Genomic DNA, 17,368 nt, shown 5'->3' on the forward strand with positions numbered 1-17,368 from the left:
GGGCAGAAAAAAGATAAAATTTCACCTAGAAACTACTGTTTAAGAAGTACTAGATCTAGTTTAATAAAACTAAAAAGTGGAACTGTCTAAATATCTCCCATCACTCTCTTATACATCAACATGAAGAATAAATAGGACCAATGCAGTTCAGTGACATAGCTGAATGTCTCTCCCTCCTCCTAACTGCCTTCCAAACAAAACAAACAAAAAAGTTGCTTTTAACTGAAAAGGAGCAAGAGCTATTTCCTGTTAGGATAAAGACTGAGCAAAATCTGCCTAGTTTATTTTGGCATTAGCAGAATTAGAAGACATGTCAGTGTTTTACAACTGTTTGAATATAGAATTAGCAAAACATCTTGGAATATGTTACTGGCTGACTCATCACACTGACATAATTGAAGTTCAGGGATCCAACTCAGATTTACAATAAAGAAAAAAGACAAATACTCTGCTGCAATTTTGGTTGGAGGCATTGGTGGTAAGAGAATAAAATATATTCTGGATTATTTATGCATGAACAGACATTAATATATTGTAGTTGTATTAATTATAGAACTTGTTTCAATGCTTGAAGCTTTGATTCTGTCAAATGAGATTAATTGAAGGGAGAAAATGCATGTTCACACAGGCAATATGTTGGAATAGCAATAGGCAGCATGTCATTACAGATCCAGTATCTCATGCTACCCCTGCAGCATGGGGTAGCTTCTCTGTTTTTGTTGCAGCCCAGCAAAGACTTTAGATAACTTGCTGTCTGAAATTATTGCTTCAGTTTGTTCATGCTCACTGAAGTGCTGTTTCTGTCTTTGGAAGCATTTTTGGATGCATTTCAGTGGGCCTTTTGAATGTTACTGCTATGCCTACTTAGCTCTGATGAAAGTAAGGAGGTCTCCGAACTTTCTCACTGTTTTTCTAGTCTTTGTTTAATAAATATAAAAGAAGGAACTATAGGTGCCTTTAAGCAAGTTTGCTGCTGAGAAGTTTAACATGAGGACAGAGTCTGATTTGCAGCCACATATGTCAGAGGTGGCTCTGACTTCTCCTTGGACTCTGCATGAAATACTTGTACCACCATCCTGAGAAAGGCAGAGCTACTCCTGCACCGCCTGGTATTTTGACTGTTTTACAGTGATGCCTGCCCTCATGGAGACACAGTGTGGATTCTACTCTTCTTAGCTGCCTTTTAACACCTCTCTGCTGTGTGTCAGCATCCTCCTACATCATCAGTTCTTCAGAACGGAAAGCAATACTTGTAATTAGGACCCTTCCTGCACAGGGCTCAATCTAAAGGCTTTTAACATGGCTGCCACTACTGTCCTCAACTGAGGAAGTGGAGGAAAAGAAGGCAAAGCCCCATTTGCCCAAATCTGTGTGCTGTCATAAAGGAGACAGTCAGTGTATGGTATATTTGGCCTGCCTGGGACCTCTGTCTCTCCATCCCATTGCTCTTCATGTCACTGACAGTGCTGACCTAGTGACCTAGGAAGGGAATATCTGAGCTGGCTGAGATGGGTGTCCTGGCTCCTCTCCTACAGGCAAGCAGAGGAGGCAAGAAGGCTGCTTCAAGGGCTCAGGAAGGAGTCATCCTATGCTAGACCTCATGCCAGGTAAAAGAGCAGCAGAGGGAAATCCAGTCTCTTGACTTGAGCTAGACCCTGTTTGAAGGCAATAGTGGTCCTGGACCCCTCCTGCACCTCCTAAGGGATAGGCTGGGAAAGTGTTTGGATACAGAAAGTTACTAGCATTAGTTCAGCTGGTTAGAGCATAGGGCTTCTGATGCCAAGGTTGTGGGTTTGATCCCTGTATGGGCCATTCATTTCAGAGTTCAACTGAATGATCCTTGTGGGCCCCTTCCAATTCAGAATATTCTGTGATTTTGTGATTTAAGGGATAAAGTTTGTGCAGTGTTGTTTCAGCCATGGAGGCTTACAGTGCCACATACATAGTGCTATCTGCCTTACCGGTTTGGTCATCACCTGTGGAAGGCTGAACAACAGATGTTTCTGACAGGCAGGTGGACTTTTGCTCATCTGAGCTCCCCTCTGCTTTAAAAGAAATGGCTAATCCACCAGCATGTGGCTTGTATCCATCAAATGACAGTCATGATAGTCAAGCTCTTTAAATGGTGCCATTTGGTTGCCTACAACTTGTTGCCTCAATGCAGCAATGAACATGAGAACTGAAAGAGCGCTGCTTACTTGGACTGTAAACTTTGTCTTCTTGGAAGCTACTCTTTCACCATGAGGTGAGCCATAAGTTTAAGGACAAGGCAAGCAAGATGATATGTATTTATGTCAGATACTTATGGCACAAGTTCATAACATTTTACAGTCACTGTCTTGGTGTTTGCTATCTTGATGGCATCTATCACAAAATCAGACCAACAGGACTTAAACAAGAAAGGGGATCCCAAACTTGAGCTCAAACCTGGTGCTACCAATACTCTGCATTCCCATTTCCCTGTTACTTCCTCTGTACCTTAAAGTCAAATGTGTGAAAAAAAGACAACATATTTTGTAGCTACTTTACTCACCACCAAAAGGCAGTGATGGGTGCAACATACTAACTGTTTAGTGGTGGGCATCAGTGTAATGGAAAGTAGCACAAGCAGTGAAGACTAGCACTGTGTTCCGTTATCACTACAGCAGGAACATAAGAAGATAATATGCCCCAAGCTTTTGTCAGAAAACAGCTTGCTATGACTGCTTGTGCAGTTCTTTGTATAATTCAAAAGCGGTTCCTAAGCAAACATACTGGCTTATCCTTTGTAATCCATGAGGGGAAAGAGGACCATCTGGAGAATTATTCATGTTTTTACCTCCCATAACTTTTTGAATGTGTACCAACTTGACTCAGCTGCTTTCTGGTTATATTTGAGAATCTCATTCAACTGCAGAGAGCTGGAGATGGTTAACAATTGCAGCAGCACTCTAACTGGGTAATTCCTTAAGAACTACTCCTAGGAAAGGATTGAAACTCCTTGAAGTGATGGCTAATACAATTTGGCACCTAGCAATGGGAAGGATAACGTTCATTACACAAAGAGCTTTCTGAAAAGCAACATCAAGTACTTTAGAGACGTGCCTTGGACCTAGCATCACAGGCACATTGTTGAATGTTATTGCAAAGAAGAGGTGATCTTCTCCAGGTCAAAGGTTACGCGACTGACTGAGGTGCTAATTCTGCAGGCTCTGCTTCTTGAAAGACAGCTTTTGCAATATGCAACAAAATGTGTTAAGGCTAAGACAATGTTTTGACAGTTATTTTCCTTCTGCTCTGATGGCTTTGGCTGAAAGCACCACATCAATAACACTAAACAGAAGCGTGCAGAGATCTTGGCAGAGTTTGAGAGATGACTGACGGGGCTGGTGCAATGAAAGAAATCCCTGTTCTTCCTCCTGCTCAGAGCATGAATCCTGCAGGTGTAGAGAGGCATGTTCCGGGGGGTCAGTACAGGACTGCTTCAGGAGAGCTAGAGGCAGGCATCATATTGCAAAACTGAATCTTAACCTCCACTGTGCAAACCTCTTATTGAAAGACACTGATACATCTGTGACTAATGTGTTGCACTTGATCTTTCTTCAGTGTACTGACTTCCCTGCTAAGCATTTTCAAGCATTGGCACTTAACTGATTTATTTTAAAAGTGGATTTTGTCCCTGTTGAAGCCTTACAGCCTCTGCTGTGCATCACTCTCTCAGGAGAGCAGACTGACTGCAAAGAAGTAGATGGCTGTTTGCCAGAAGTGAGTGGCTCACTTTCTGTTATTTCCCCTTTTTCTTTTTTTTAGTTAATGATTTGTCTTGGTTGGGTTTTTAATCAAAGCCAGATTTTCTCCAATAGCCTGTTCTCCCTCGTGCGTCTGTGGATGTGTGTGCACATGGGAGAGAGGGAAGCAAAGAGGGAGGCAGAGAGTGAAACAGTTCTTGGGCTTTGTTGACAGATGAATTCTTCCTCAGTTGTCAGGTTTCAAGCCTGTTGGCAGTGCTGCTGGTAAGTGGGAAAAAATACTGCTAGGAAGGGGAGGGCGAGGCTGACCTGGTGGGGGCTAGACCGAAGGGGCCTGTGTACTGCCACTCACACAGCAACAGGCAGCGTGGTAAGGCAGAGCTGCAGCCTTGGGGACCCCTGCAGTCATCGGACTCCCCACTGCTGCTCCTGCAGACAGCTCCCTTGTCAGCAAGGGATTTCCCTCCCCTCCTCCCTTGATAAAGATCCCTCAGCTGGTATTATGGATTGTATCCTTGGCTTATTGTAAAAGCAAAACGAAACAAAAAACAAAGGGAAAAAAATCCGTGTGGTTTTGCAATCTGGAGATGAGCTTTTGATCCTCCCGCTCAGCCTGAGGATGGTGACAAGCTGGTACAGCTGCCCCCTGTGTGTACCTGAGCGGTCCAGGGATGCCCACACAGTTCCGTTTGCAGGGAGGGGGGAGAAGTGTGTGCCAGAAATGTTAACTGCTCCCCACCAGCGTTAAAGGTGGAGAGTGTGCATGTGTGGAGGCAGCAGCCGTCCTCCCAGAGCTTTAACTAAAGCAGTAACCTGCAGCTATGGAGTCACCGACTAAGGAAATTGAAGAATTTGAGAGCAACTCTCTGAAATACCTACAGCCAGAGCAAATAGAGAAAATCTGGCTTCGTCTCCGAGGCTTGTAAGTAGTACTTTTCTTTTCATCTCCTTCAATTTCCTCCCACTGTCAAAATTATTGTAGACTTTATATTTTCTTTCTTGCTGTACCTTTAAAATCTCTCAGCAGTTTCCACACCTGTTCTCCATAAATACAGTGACTTAATCTTAGCAAAAGATCTATTTACTTCCTTAAATTGAACTTCTTCTTACATTGAACATTTTCAAGTGGAAATGTAGAAATGCCATTAATAAAAGCATTTTAAGATATAAGCAGTTACTGGGATGATAATTACTTCAGGTGTTATACTGGAAAAGTTTTGTTATAGCCTGAATGGTACTTAGCTGAATTCTCCATTTTCAGTAATCTTACCCTTAGCTACAACACAGAGAAGACTTTTTCCCCACTGCAATGTACACCATTTCTAGCACTGACATGATGAATAAGGACAAAATAGGCAGAGAAGGCACAACTGGAAAACATTTCCAATAGCATTTGTAATAGCAGCAAATTCATCTTCCACTGATTGGACTGTACTTATTCTTTTATACCTTAAGCCTGACTTGCCATGAGATGACTGTACACTGTCTCCTGAGTAGAAAAAAGTATCTGTGCTTAAAGAACTTGGCATTGCAGAAAAGAAGATGTAGTGTCTGCCTAGCTTACTTAGAAGCAATGTCTGGTGTCTTTTTCATATTCTTAGTATGTAAAATGCTGTCAGCCATTTGTCCATCAGTTCTTGGCCATGGCAAAAATGAGCATTAACCATGTTAAGCTACAACCCTTCCTGTGTTCAGAACATGTTTGTATTTTTTTCTTCAGCTTCACATGTTAAGTTATTAACATTTCAGCCCTCAAGGGAAAGGGAGGGAGGAAGGGACCAAGGAGGCTTGGAAACAGCAGATGCAAAAAAATGAAGAAAGAGTAGGCCAGTAGTTGAAAACAAATGGGTCCAAGTTAAACTTGAGTTGCTTTTTGGATGTTACTTTGTGTGAACAACTATGGTATGTTTTGCAAAGCATAGGCAAAACTTCTGTAGGACTCCAAGCAATATAAGACATATGCATTAACATGTGTTTTTCTCAAAGCATCATGCCAGGAAGCCTGTTTTGTGAAGGAAATTAATCAAAGTAGATGACAGCTGTCTTCCAAACCTTCCTAATAGAGGAGCCACACAAAACAAACCCTCTACTAGGGCTTCTTGAATTCCTGTTTAATATAGAGTTTAGAAGCATGCTGATTTGAGTTCTACCTGGAGTTCATAGGTAAGCAGCATTTTTGTTCAGGACCTCTCCTGCAGTTAGTACAAGGCAGTGTCTGTATATTATACATCAAGCTTGGGTCTCGTCTACCTTTTAGAAAGTTAGAAAAACTGTAAGACTTATTTTAGATGAGTAATAAGTAAACCTCAGGCCATTTTTCAGTATAACCCTCTTTGTCATCAGTATGTATGAGTGTAACGAACATGTCTCTTCTTCTGAGTTTCAAGATTGCCTAAAGAGGAGAGAGATTTTTTTTCTGTAGAATTCTTAATCACTAGATGAAAACTGAAAAGAAGATTTTCCATTCCCAGTTATTTTATGGGGGCCTAGTGCATCCATACACACCAAACTGAGGTTTGGCATAATGTTTCATGATTTTTCTTGTCTGTTTTTATGCATGCCTATATGCATAAGAAAAACAATCAGATGTGCGCAACCCTCTTAGTTGAATCTTAAATAAGAGGCTTCATCCTGGAGAGAACAAATACTGCTTGAAAAAATACCTCTCTCCTCTGCCACTGGTAAACTGACAGCCATATCTCACTGGAATTAGTTACAAGGCACAACAGTGCTACCAGTGCAGTGTTACACAGGTACTGAGAGCATGCTGCTGGCTGAAGCTGCCTGGGGAGTTGTAGTCTGCAGCAGGCAGGCACCCACATAGATAATTTGATCCTGACATCTCTTCTTAAATGGGAAGGGCTGTGATGATTTAAACAGTCTGAAGTCTCAGCATTGTGTTGGACATCTCCTTGGTAGGACTTCACCTGTGGCAGCTCTGGTACTTTCCTCTCCCTCTTCCCACCCTCAGTGCCTGCTGATGTGTCTATTCACAAAGACTATTCGTCACCTGGCTTTTCTAGGGGGCAGGGAAGGGGGCTCTTTAAATTTTCACCCCTTCTCAGCCTGCTTGGTTTGAAGGGAATGGAATCCCAAAGGCTGCAAAGCTGTGGTAGAGTTGAGGCTCTTTTTGGATGCCCTTAATTTTCTGCTGAAGCAAGTCTGGTGAGGGCTTTTTTTGCCATGTGCCTGGTATTCTGTCTTGCAGGATGGCTGGCCTCTGGGAGTTTGGGCATGGAATGTGCATTTTCACATGGAGGTCTTTTGGACAGTGGAGAAGGACAGACTATTGTGAGGCTGAAGCTAAGTGTCTCTTGCAACAGGAGTCATATGTTGCTGTAAAAGGCAGACAAGGTTTTCAGTTTGTCTCTGGAGTGGAGTGGGAGGGCTTGCTTCTCCTTTCTGTTTTGTATCTCTTCAAAATGTAGTTTAGTCAGGACAACATAGTTGCTTTATAAGCAGAGCAGTGTGAGGTAGTGGTTGTTAAGCCATGTACAAGTTTCTTTTACTGTTTAAGAACCAGCTAAAATACTAATACAGTAAGAGTACTGAAATGTTTTTATTTGATATATACATATTCATGATGTAATAATTCTGTGCTGTACTTTATAAGATAATCTATTCAGAGGACCTATAGTGTTTTCTCAGGTTTAAGAGAGCATGGTAAGTTGTCTTATTGGGCAGTAAATCATCTGTGGCAAAATCTTTGCGTGTCTCAAACCAGAGATCTAGAAATAAATGTTGTCTTTTACACATGACCTATTCGATATCAATTTAGATTTAATCACATATTAGAAAAAACCTTTCATTTATTTACTTTTAATAAACTTTGAGGAAAGATTTGTGAATAAACTGTTGCTGGGCAAAGGTACCATTAGAAGTATATGAAACTCTCTGAGGAAAATACTGAAAGTTGAGTACTGACAATTTTGCCTTTTTTCCTATGTTGCACCAGAATATCAGGGAGAAATTTAATTCAGATTTCTCATTGTAGGACCTCACCCAGCAATAGGCTGTGTAAACCAGAAATGCAGCCATCAGTGTCCTTTCTTCCATGGGAAGGAATACAGCAGATTTCGTTGCATCAGAGGCCTCCCAGGAACAAACCTGCTTCTGAGTTTTAATGACATCACAAATGAATTAGACTGGAACAGCTTCACATCCCTTCAGGATATCTGAGGACTTTTGCTCTTGCCTGCCAGAGGGCTGCCTGTCTCTCGGGAATACTGCTGAGTATTGCAAGTAGTGCTTCTCCACCACCCTGTGCCTTCCAGACCCCACAAGGACACAGGTGCTCTCACTCCCTGGCTCCTGATGGGCTGCCAGCTGCCTCTGCACTTTGTTTCATCAGGCAGGGCCTGCCTTTGATTAGTTTCCCCCTCTACCTAAGTAGTGCTCACCCTGCAAGAATCCATGTTTCTTAGGGATGTGTTGATTGTTTGCTTAATGCTCTTAATAGCTGCTGCTGCCAGAAGAAGATCTTGAGTCTTTTGCTCTGTTCTATCCTCCTTGCTCCATGGATCCTGTCCAGAAGACAGTCTTTTATTCAGACTTGCCTTATTCAGCTCTGGACTTGGACACTATGCACAGGAGTTACATGTGAGTCTTCCTTCCACTCTCCAGTGGTTGCTAATAACTCTGCTGAGATCGAGACCTTCTGCTCTGCAAAACTTATCAGTTAAGATTCAGTGGGAGCCCTTACAGGTCAGTGTTAGCAGTGGAGCTTGGAGAGCTTATTTCAAAATAAGTGGTTTCAAAATTGCATGGTTGCTTTTCAAGCTGATGGTTTCTCTGTGGAGGTATGAGCAGTGGTGGCTGTGTTGGGGTGCTCTTGTTTTTGCACTTGGAACCCTAGCTGTGAGATTTAAACATCCATCTGCTACTTACAACTCTTAAAGCTTCATGAAGTGGCTTCAGTTGCCTTCTGATTTCTCAAGAACAGAGAAAGCACTGAAGCCGTTTTCAACACTAGGATTAGATGTTGCGTCTGAGAACAAAGAAGATTGCAGAGGCTTTTTGAGTTTCAGTAGAGATGTGCTAGTTTGTGGCAGCTGAAGATGCAGCTTGCAGGTATTTTTGGTTTGATTTTGGTTGCTTTTATGCCAAAAAAGAAAACCTTCTTTTTCTAGCTATTACAGTAGTAGTACATCATCACTGGTTCCTCTGCTGGGATTTACACACTGAAGGAGGAAAGGCGGGAAAGTGGACCTTAACCTCCTTCACACTTGCTGGGATTATAATGTTGAATTGCTAAATACATAATAAATCCCTTCATTCTCAGTGTAGTCTTTCCTCATGCTGTTACTCTCATAGAATCATCAAGGTTGGAAGAGACCTTTAAGATCACCAAGTCCAGTTATCAACCCAGCACTACCACTGTAGCCCTAAACTACTAAACCATCTCACCCAGTGTCAGATCCCGACACCTCTTAAACACCTCCAGGAATGGTGATTCCACCACCTCCCTGAGCAACCTTTTTCAATGCCTGACCACCCTAACAGTGAAAATTTTTTTCTAATATTTAATCTGAATCTCCAGTATCTCATTTGAAGGTCTGGTCCTCTCAACTGTAGGCATGGTAGGGACTTGCCCCCACCTCATTACAACCTCCTTTCACGTAGGTATAGAGAGTGCTGAGGTTCCCTCTGAACTTCCTCTGCTCGAGACTAAAAAAATCCAGATCCCTCAGCTGTTCCTCATTAGACATGTCTTCTAGACTTTTCAGGACCTTGCCTTTTGCTGGACAGGCTTCAGTGACTCAATGTCCTTTTTAAAGCGAGTCACTCAGAACTGAATACAGTACTTGAGAACCAATGCTGAGTACTGGGGGATGATCACTTCCCTAGTCCTGCTGGCTACACTATTCTTGAAACAAGTCATCTATCATTTACATGCCATTTACCTTCTTGGCCACCTGGGCACACTGCTGGCTCATACTGAGCCAGTTGTCGAACAGCACTCCCATGTCCCTTTCTGCTGAACAGCTCTTAAGCTGCTCCTCCTCCCCAGGCTTGTAGGGCTGCATGGGATTGCTGTGAACCAAGTGCAGGACCCATAACTGTTGCTTTGTTGAGACAGACATAGCAGCACAACACTTACTGTAATCCAAAGCTGTAAAAGTTTTTTATTTTCTCTACTGCTGCTCTTATATCTCTTCACAATTGCTGTGGGTTACTGAGATTGGCTGCTTAGCAAACAATGACCATTCAAGCAGTAAAACAATTAGCTATACAAGCAAAAGTATAGTTGTTATATATTATCTGCAAATTCTTCCTTGTACACACTTAACGTCCCATAACAAGAACATCTTCTCCTTACGTCTAGAACATCATCTTTCACTTATTATCTTCTTGGCTTTCTCTGTGGGTTTCACTGAAGCTGCAAAATTTCACGGTACAAAATCTCATGGGTAAATTCTGACTGTCTTTAGGTCTGACTCTGTGAGGCTGTCAGTCCCGCTGTCAGTCTCATCACATAACTTCACCTTACTAAACCTCATGCTGCTGTCCTCAGCCCATTGATTGAGTCTGTCCAGGCCTCTCTGCAGAGCTTTCCTACCCTCAAGCAGATCAACACTCCCACCCAACTTAGTGTTTTCTGCAAATTTACTGAGGGTGCCCTTAATCCCCATGTCCAGATCATCAATAGAGATGTTTAACAGGACCAGCCCAAAACTGAGCCCTGGGGAACACAGCTAGCAACCGCTTGCAGTTCCCTCATTATTCTGGGGTGGGCTCACAGACTTGTGAGTGTGTAATTGGCATAGCAAATCACTAACCATCTCCTCCTGGATTATGGGGGCTTCACTCATTGCCCAATCATCAACTTCCAGCTCAGGGAGCTGGGTATCCTGAGGACCACTGGTCTTGATACTGAAGACTGAGGTAAAGAAGCCATTATGTACCTCTGCCTTTCCTGTCACTACACTACCCTCTGCATTCAACAAATGGAGACACTCCTTGATCCCCCTTTTGCTGCCAATGTATTTGTTGTTTTTAACTGTAGTGGCCAAATCAAGTTCTAGTTGGGCTTTGGCCCTTCTAGTCTTCTTTCTACATGACCTTGCAACATCCATATAATTCTCCCAAAATACCTCACTCTCCTTCCAGAGGTAATATATTCTATTCTTTCCCCTAAGTTCAAGTTCTTTGTTTAACCAGGCTGGTCTTTTTCCCCTGACAACTTGTCTTTATATATATGGGGACAGCCTGCTCCTGAATATTTAACAATCCATTTTAAAGCACATACAGCCTTCCTGGACTCCTTTGCCCTTCAGGACTCACAGTCTCATGACACCTCACCTGGTGAGCATCCAGTTCTAGGGCCCCCAATATCAGAAGGACATAGACTGCAGAGCACCAGAGGAAGCCATGAAGATGATCAGAGGCTTGGATCATGTCTTCTGTGAAGACAGGCTGAGAGAATTGGGGGTTGTTCAGCCTGGAAAAGAGAAGGCTCCAGGGGGACCTTATAGCAGCCTTCCAGTACTTAAAAGGGGTCTGCAGGAAAGCTGGAGAGGGACTTTTTGCAAGGGCATGTAATGATGGGACAAGGGGTAATGGCTTTAAACTTTTAGAGAGAATGTTTAGTTGCAAGGAACAAATTCTTCACTATGAGAGTGGTGAAGCACTGGAACATGTTGCACAGAGAAGTTGTGGATATACTATACATGGAAGTGCTCAAGGCCAGGATGGACAGGTCTTAGAATATCTGGTCTGAAAGGTCTCCCTGCCATGGGGTGGGACTAGATGATCCTTAAGGTCCCTTTTAACCCAAACCATTCTGTGATTACAAACAGCAATCTCTGAACTGTGACACGAATAGGATGCTTGAAATTGAACTCACTAAGAAATTTGATGGGCAGATAAGGTATAAACATATGTAAAGCAGTGCCTTTGAAAACTTCATGGTTTTGCTGAAAATCTGGAACAATATTCAGCGTTTATGGCATATCCTCAGCTTCCTCTGCAAACCAGCATGCATCCTATCAACAGTGAAGAGGTCCCAGTCATGGATCTTGTGTAAGACCAACATTTTCTTGAAGTAAATGGTGAAGAAGCAGCTGATTTCATTGGGAAAAGATGACCTTTGGTGGCTGAAGATGATCAGGCAAGTGTTAGAGTGCCATTGTTGAGTTACCTGTTTCCCTGTCTTATATGAATGTACTTTACAATATCTTTAGAATTCCTTAGTTGAAAAATGTCACTTAGGGAACAGCTGGTTCTGCCTATGACAGTATACTGATCTGATTAAATTTTATTTATGTGGCCATCATAAACAGGAAAACAGAGAACTCTTCAATTCCAGAAGCACACTCTACATTGGGGTGACCTTATGATGTGTATCCCATATCGCTGCTTATGCCCAGCAATTAATTCCTGTGCCTTTCTGTGCCTCTAAACTGAGCCTGAGAGGGGGAAGGAAAAAACTGAGCAATACTTTTTCAAAGCAGTTTGCAGCTTGTTCAAGGTCACACACAGATAGCAATTTGTTTCCCAGCTGCGGCAGGGGAGGAAGCACCCAGCTTGCTGCTCCCAGGACAGGTTTTTTTGGCCAGTGGTTCAGCTGCTTTTTCTCCGGAGAGAGACTGAGAGTTGAATTTTTCCTTCCCTGGAATTTCGGATTTTCTCCCTTTTCTACTGGACTGCTTGATTGCTTTAGTATCAGAGCACATCGGGAGGACTTTCCACTGGGCACAGAGGGCCTGGCCCTGGGCCAAGCCCCAGCTCCAAGGAGACCAAAGGGAGGACTCTAACATTTTCCCAGATTTTTCCTCCACAGTGAAAGATTTTATTATTTAGCATTATTTTCCTTTCCCGTGTGTTTGTTAAATAAATAGTTTTATCTCCTTCACTTTCCTTCGAGGAAAATTTATTTTTCCTGAACCTGGTGGGGGAGTGGTGGTTGTGCCTTCTCTCAGAGGATATATTTCTAAATTTGGCCAAACTGGAACAAATTTAGTGGCTTTTAAAATGACTTTGTCCATTAATATTTTACCTCACAGAAGACAGCAGGGTATAGAAAAGTCCATCAGAAAACACCACTTTATTAGTAAGTGTGTAAGTTATGTCGGTTTTCAAGTGGAAAATAAGGTATGCTAATTAGTTTCTGGAGGTGAAAGAGGCACAAAGGCTTTCTTTGGTCTTGGTTGTAGTCCTCCTGAAGGTCCTGAGTTTCTAGGTTTAAACTGAAGCCCTGTTTGCCCTGAGAGAAGAACAGAGGTACCTTCAGTCATATTTAAATGCAGCTGCTACCACCCTTTTTCTCATTTGGCTTTCTTGATGGACATAGACAGGGATTATATGTCAAAGAACCATGTCGGAAAACCTCTCTGTAGACATCTTAGGTCCAAATTTCACTTTTCTCATGGTTGTCAGAGTTCATAGAAGGATTAGAAAAGTCTCATTTGTCAGCAAGTGGATGCTGGATAGGTGCTGGAAGTAGCAGTGCAGCCTAGAGATTCCTGGTTTGGGTGAACTGTGGATATGGATGTCTTGATTAGTTTTGAAGTTTGCCAGGGTCTGGTTGATCTATAATATTGTTCTTCATGTAGAGTGAAGAAGGGCTCAATTTCACCAGTAAACTAACTTGTAACAGCTTGTTTTATACTGCCTGTGGTATAGTCCGTGAAGGAGCAATGGGAATAGGCGACGTGTTACCAGCTCCTAGTCTCATGCCTGACAAATGGACAGAGGAGAGAATATATTCAAATAAGTAGAAGAACAGAACCTTCAGGAAAAGGTAATAAAAACCAATGATGTTTGTAATTGTATTTATTCAGTAAACTGATACATTTTGCGACAGTCCTGCTGTGTTTGTTCCACAGACTGACTTTCTTTTGAATCTTAAGTCAATATATGAGTCCTGTAGGTAACAAAAGAGGGAAGAGTTTGTGTTAGTAAAATGTTGACCAAGAAATAATATACACTTTGTTTTTTTCCATAATTATAAAAGAGCTTTTATTCTTCTGAGGATAGTACGAATGAAGTACATTCAGCCCAAAAAGCTTACTTCAGCAGTCATAAAAACACCACAATCTGTCATAGAAGAAGGGGTCTCTCTCTGTAATATTAAATTCAGTGCTTTTCAAATATCACTTCTATAAAGTTTGCAGTCCTGCAAGAAATGAAAAAAGTTATGTTTATGAAGATGAATTTAAACCTTAAGTCAAAGTGAAATTAAGAGTCTATATCTGGAATTCTTTTTTGAAACTGTCTTGGTGGGGTAGGAGTCCATACAGAAGGAAGCAAACCTGATGGAAGACATCACTGAAAAATCCTCTGCATGTGTGTTTTAAAAGCTGTGTGGAGAGGTCATCTCCTAAACTGCCAATTTTTGGTGGATTCAAACACTACATTAAATCCAACTCAGACCATGAAAGGATTTTTATTTAATTTGTTTCTGTTTCTTCCTGCAATTCATGTGAAATTTTCCAGTTCCAGTCATTATTGTCTTGTTTCCTCAAAAATCACTTCAGCCTCTTCAGAATCCTAGAAAAGGTCTGACTCTGATCCTGACTGGCAGGCGAGGGAAGCTTGAGGTTCACATATTAGGGCTGACCTGGTAAATTCGCCAGAAACAGTGAAACCTCTACAAGTGCAAACTGCTCTCAAAATACTGGGAATTTGGATAAAGCAGAGCTTTTCTAGAAGGGCTTGTTTCATAGGGTTTGTAAGGATTCATAAGGCTTTTTCTGATGTGAATTGTGCTGTACTAGAAAGCATTGATACCGGTGTGTTTTAAGGGGTAAAATTAGAATGCAGTTCCTGGCCTTTGGTGTGGTGTTGGTTATTTATTTATTTAAAATTTGTTTTTCCTTTGTTTTCTTTGATTAAACTAGGTTTTCCAAGTAATTGGTAGCTTAAGAAAAGTTCAGCCCTACGATGGTGCAAAAATTTCCTCTGACAGTCTTCAACCCAGAGTTGTGCTTAATCTGAATTGTAGATAAACAATAATCCTTTCTCCAGCAGACCCAAGCCTTTGCCCAAATTTGTTTGGAACTGTCTTGGATATTTGAAAAGCAGATTAAATTTGAAGTTGATTATAAATACAAAGAAACCAGTACTAAAATTTTGCAATAGATCAAGAATCCAACTCAAACTCTGGTGAAACTCATTCTAATTAACTCAACCAATTGACTTCAGTGAAGTCAGGATTCCTCAAAACAATTGGTAAGGTCATAATTGGGGACTTTTTGCATTTTTCTGGCAAAGAAGATGGGTGCAGAGTTCTTGGAGAGACATGGATCTATATGGTTGTCAAGGAGAGGTTTGAAAGGCTGTGTCTCTGCCAAGAATTCCAATTCAGGTCACAGCAGTCTGACTTGCCTTCTTTGGGAAGACTTCTATGCCTGTCACTTAGTTCTGTGGGATGCAGAAATTCACGTGAGCTTAGGCATGCAGCAGAAGATTGTCATGATCTTTCTTGTCAAGAGAGATTATAGGAGAAATTTTAATTATTAAGATGCATATAGAAATGTATGACAACAACGTATGTACAAACATCCTGAATGGCTATTTGTGTCATTTGTGTCATATGACACTATCTGTGTCATCACTTTAGGAGTGGTTTTTTACACTAATAGAGATAGATATTGTTCATGCACAAAACTCCTAGCCAAGACAGAAAGTTCCACAACATCCATCTGTAGCATGAATCCTGGCTTGGTACAATGCTCATTTCAACACCAAGATTAACACAAGTTGGACATAAGATCTGTGCAATTTTTAACAGCTAAGGCTATACAGTGCCCTTGAGCTACAACTGTGGCAGGCAAGGCCAAAGAACAGAAGCAGAGCATTTACCTCCTTACAAGGCTGAGCAGTTCGGATGATTGCTGTAAATGATGCTCAGATCACACTTCCTCCCATGCCTCTTGTGGAGCAGCTGGTTTTCAGGGATTTACTAGCGTCTGTTAAGCAGTGAGTCTGAATACACAATTTAGATATGCTTCTCTACACATATTGATGCAACAGGGACAGCTACAGCCAGATGGAAGAACTCTCCTTTTTCAGACTTGCTTGAAAAGTAAAAGGAGAGGAACCTGTGGGAATTGAGACTGGGAAGGGAGAATTGGGAGATCACCTACAAAAGACCATACTGACTTATAAAAAGGTTGGAGAGGACAACCAGATAGAGCATTTTAAAATAAATTTTTTTTTAAAAAGTGATGGTGGGAAAAGAGATAGTCCTGTGAGTTCTTCAGATTCCTACATGTAAACACTTGATAGATTTCTTTACGTTGAGATTGGAATAGTTCACAGCGTAACATATAAGCAAGTCATTTAGGAGTTTGAGTTCTGCTGAAAATCACAGGGCTGCTTTTAAGGGCATTTGAAAATGTGACCCATCTGTAGCATTTTTTGCATCTCTTAGATTCTAGTGAAGGCCTTGAAGGAAAGCCTGGTTTCTGCAAGAACACCGCTGGTCGCAACTGCTGTCCAAAAATAATGCTTCTGTGTTACCTTCTAAGCATGTCTTTTTTCAGAGGAATGAGGATCTCTTCTTTAGGAGGTCAGTGCTTTGTTTTGTTAGAGTAAGGGGGAACTTATTTGGTACCTTGGCCACATTTTTGTTGTACTACCTGTCAAAATTCTTCCTCCCATGTGTTCCCTTTAACACTGTCGGGGCAGTTATTTTTCCTTTCTCTCATTGCACTGGTGTTACACGTGCAGAGAGCCTACAGGTTTGGATTCAGTTTGACTGGATGTGTAGAAGTAACTCATACTGTACAAAGAGTGTCTTTAAAGTGCTTTTCTGAGAAAGGGTTTTGCATAAACGCTCAGTGATCTCTAAAAGACTTGTTCCTAATTAGCTCTATTGCAGTGAAAATATTCTGCAAATGGAGAAGAGTGAAATTCCTGAGTTAAGTAAATTTGCTGAATAACTTGGAGTAGATTATCATAATGGTCCCACGTAGCCTCACATTCTATGAAATGTCAAATTTCAGTTTGAATAACCTATTTACTTTATGAAGTCAGATCTGCTCCTCTTCTGGGCCAGAGGCAGGGAACTTGACTCCTCCCTTAAAGCAGCCAAACTTCTAAGAGCTAGATTTACTGTCTCAGCCATAGCAGCTGGTATACAGAAAGGACAGGACTTACTTATTTAAATACATCTTTATATCTGAGGCTTCTGAAGACATATCCCACTCCTTCCCCCAGGGTTTCTGTGCCATCTAGATACTTGTGAGACAGCTGATATCAGGATGGATTAGGGTCTTAAGAAATAAAAATCTTGCACTTCCTCTTTCATTCTGTGTGTACATGCTCAGCACCTGTTCCCATCTATTCACCTGCCCAACCCAGTTCTCTCTCCCAAAATTTCCTCCTGTGTGGCAAAATATTCCCATGCTGAGACCACAGGCCAGTGTTTTTGAGCTTGCAGGTAGCAGTACTGCCACCTCTCTCTCTCGCTTTCCTCACTTCCTTCCCTTTACCCTCATGTCTAATTCAGTGGAGCCAGCCATGTACTATCACATCTGTGTCATTCATGCCTACGGAGGGGAGGAAAAAAGATGGGCAACCTTCTTTACTCTCTGCAGAAAATAATGTTGTAGTGATATGGAAGTGGTGTGAACAGAGCAGCAGGCATCCTACAAAAATGATGAACCCTGCTGCAACCAGCAGTCTTGAAGGTA

At 41.8% G+C, this 17,368-nt stretch overlaps 1 protein-coding gene across 6 annotated transcripts in view; it reads left to right on the forward strand.

The window, feature by feature from the left end:
- Positions 1–17,368, forward strand: part of PDE1C (phosphodiesterase 1C) — a 333,742-nt gene that overhangs the window by 96,620 nt on the left and 219,754 nt on the right. For 2 of the 6 annotated variants that reach the window (XM_042044346.1, XM_042044347.1), the window contains exon 1: positions 4,084–4,650. The exons of the other annotated variants lie outside the window; for them this stretch is intronic. In XM_042044346.1, the coding sequence (XP_041900280.1) occupies positions 4,550–4,650 (101 nt within the window). In that variant the 5' untranslated portion in view covers positions 4,084–4,549. Of the gene's footprint in view, positions 1–4,083; positions 4,651–17,368 lie in introns of those variants that run through there. 6 annotated transcript variants of the gene reach the window in all.

Source organism: Corvus kubaryi, unplaced genomic scaffold, assembly GCF_017639235.1.
Source record: "Corvus kubaryi isolate FWS band 111438036 unplaced genomic scaffold, C.kubaryi_AGA036_p1.0 37398, whole genome shotgun sequence".
NCBI classification, from domain to species: Eukaryota; Metazoa; Chordata; class Aves; order Passeriformes; family Corvidae; genus Corvus; species Corvus kubaryi.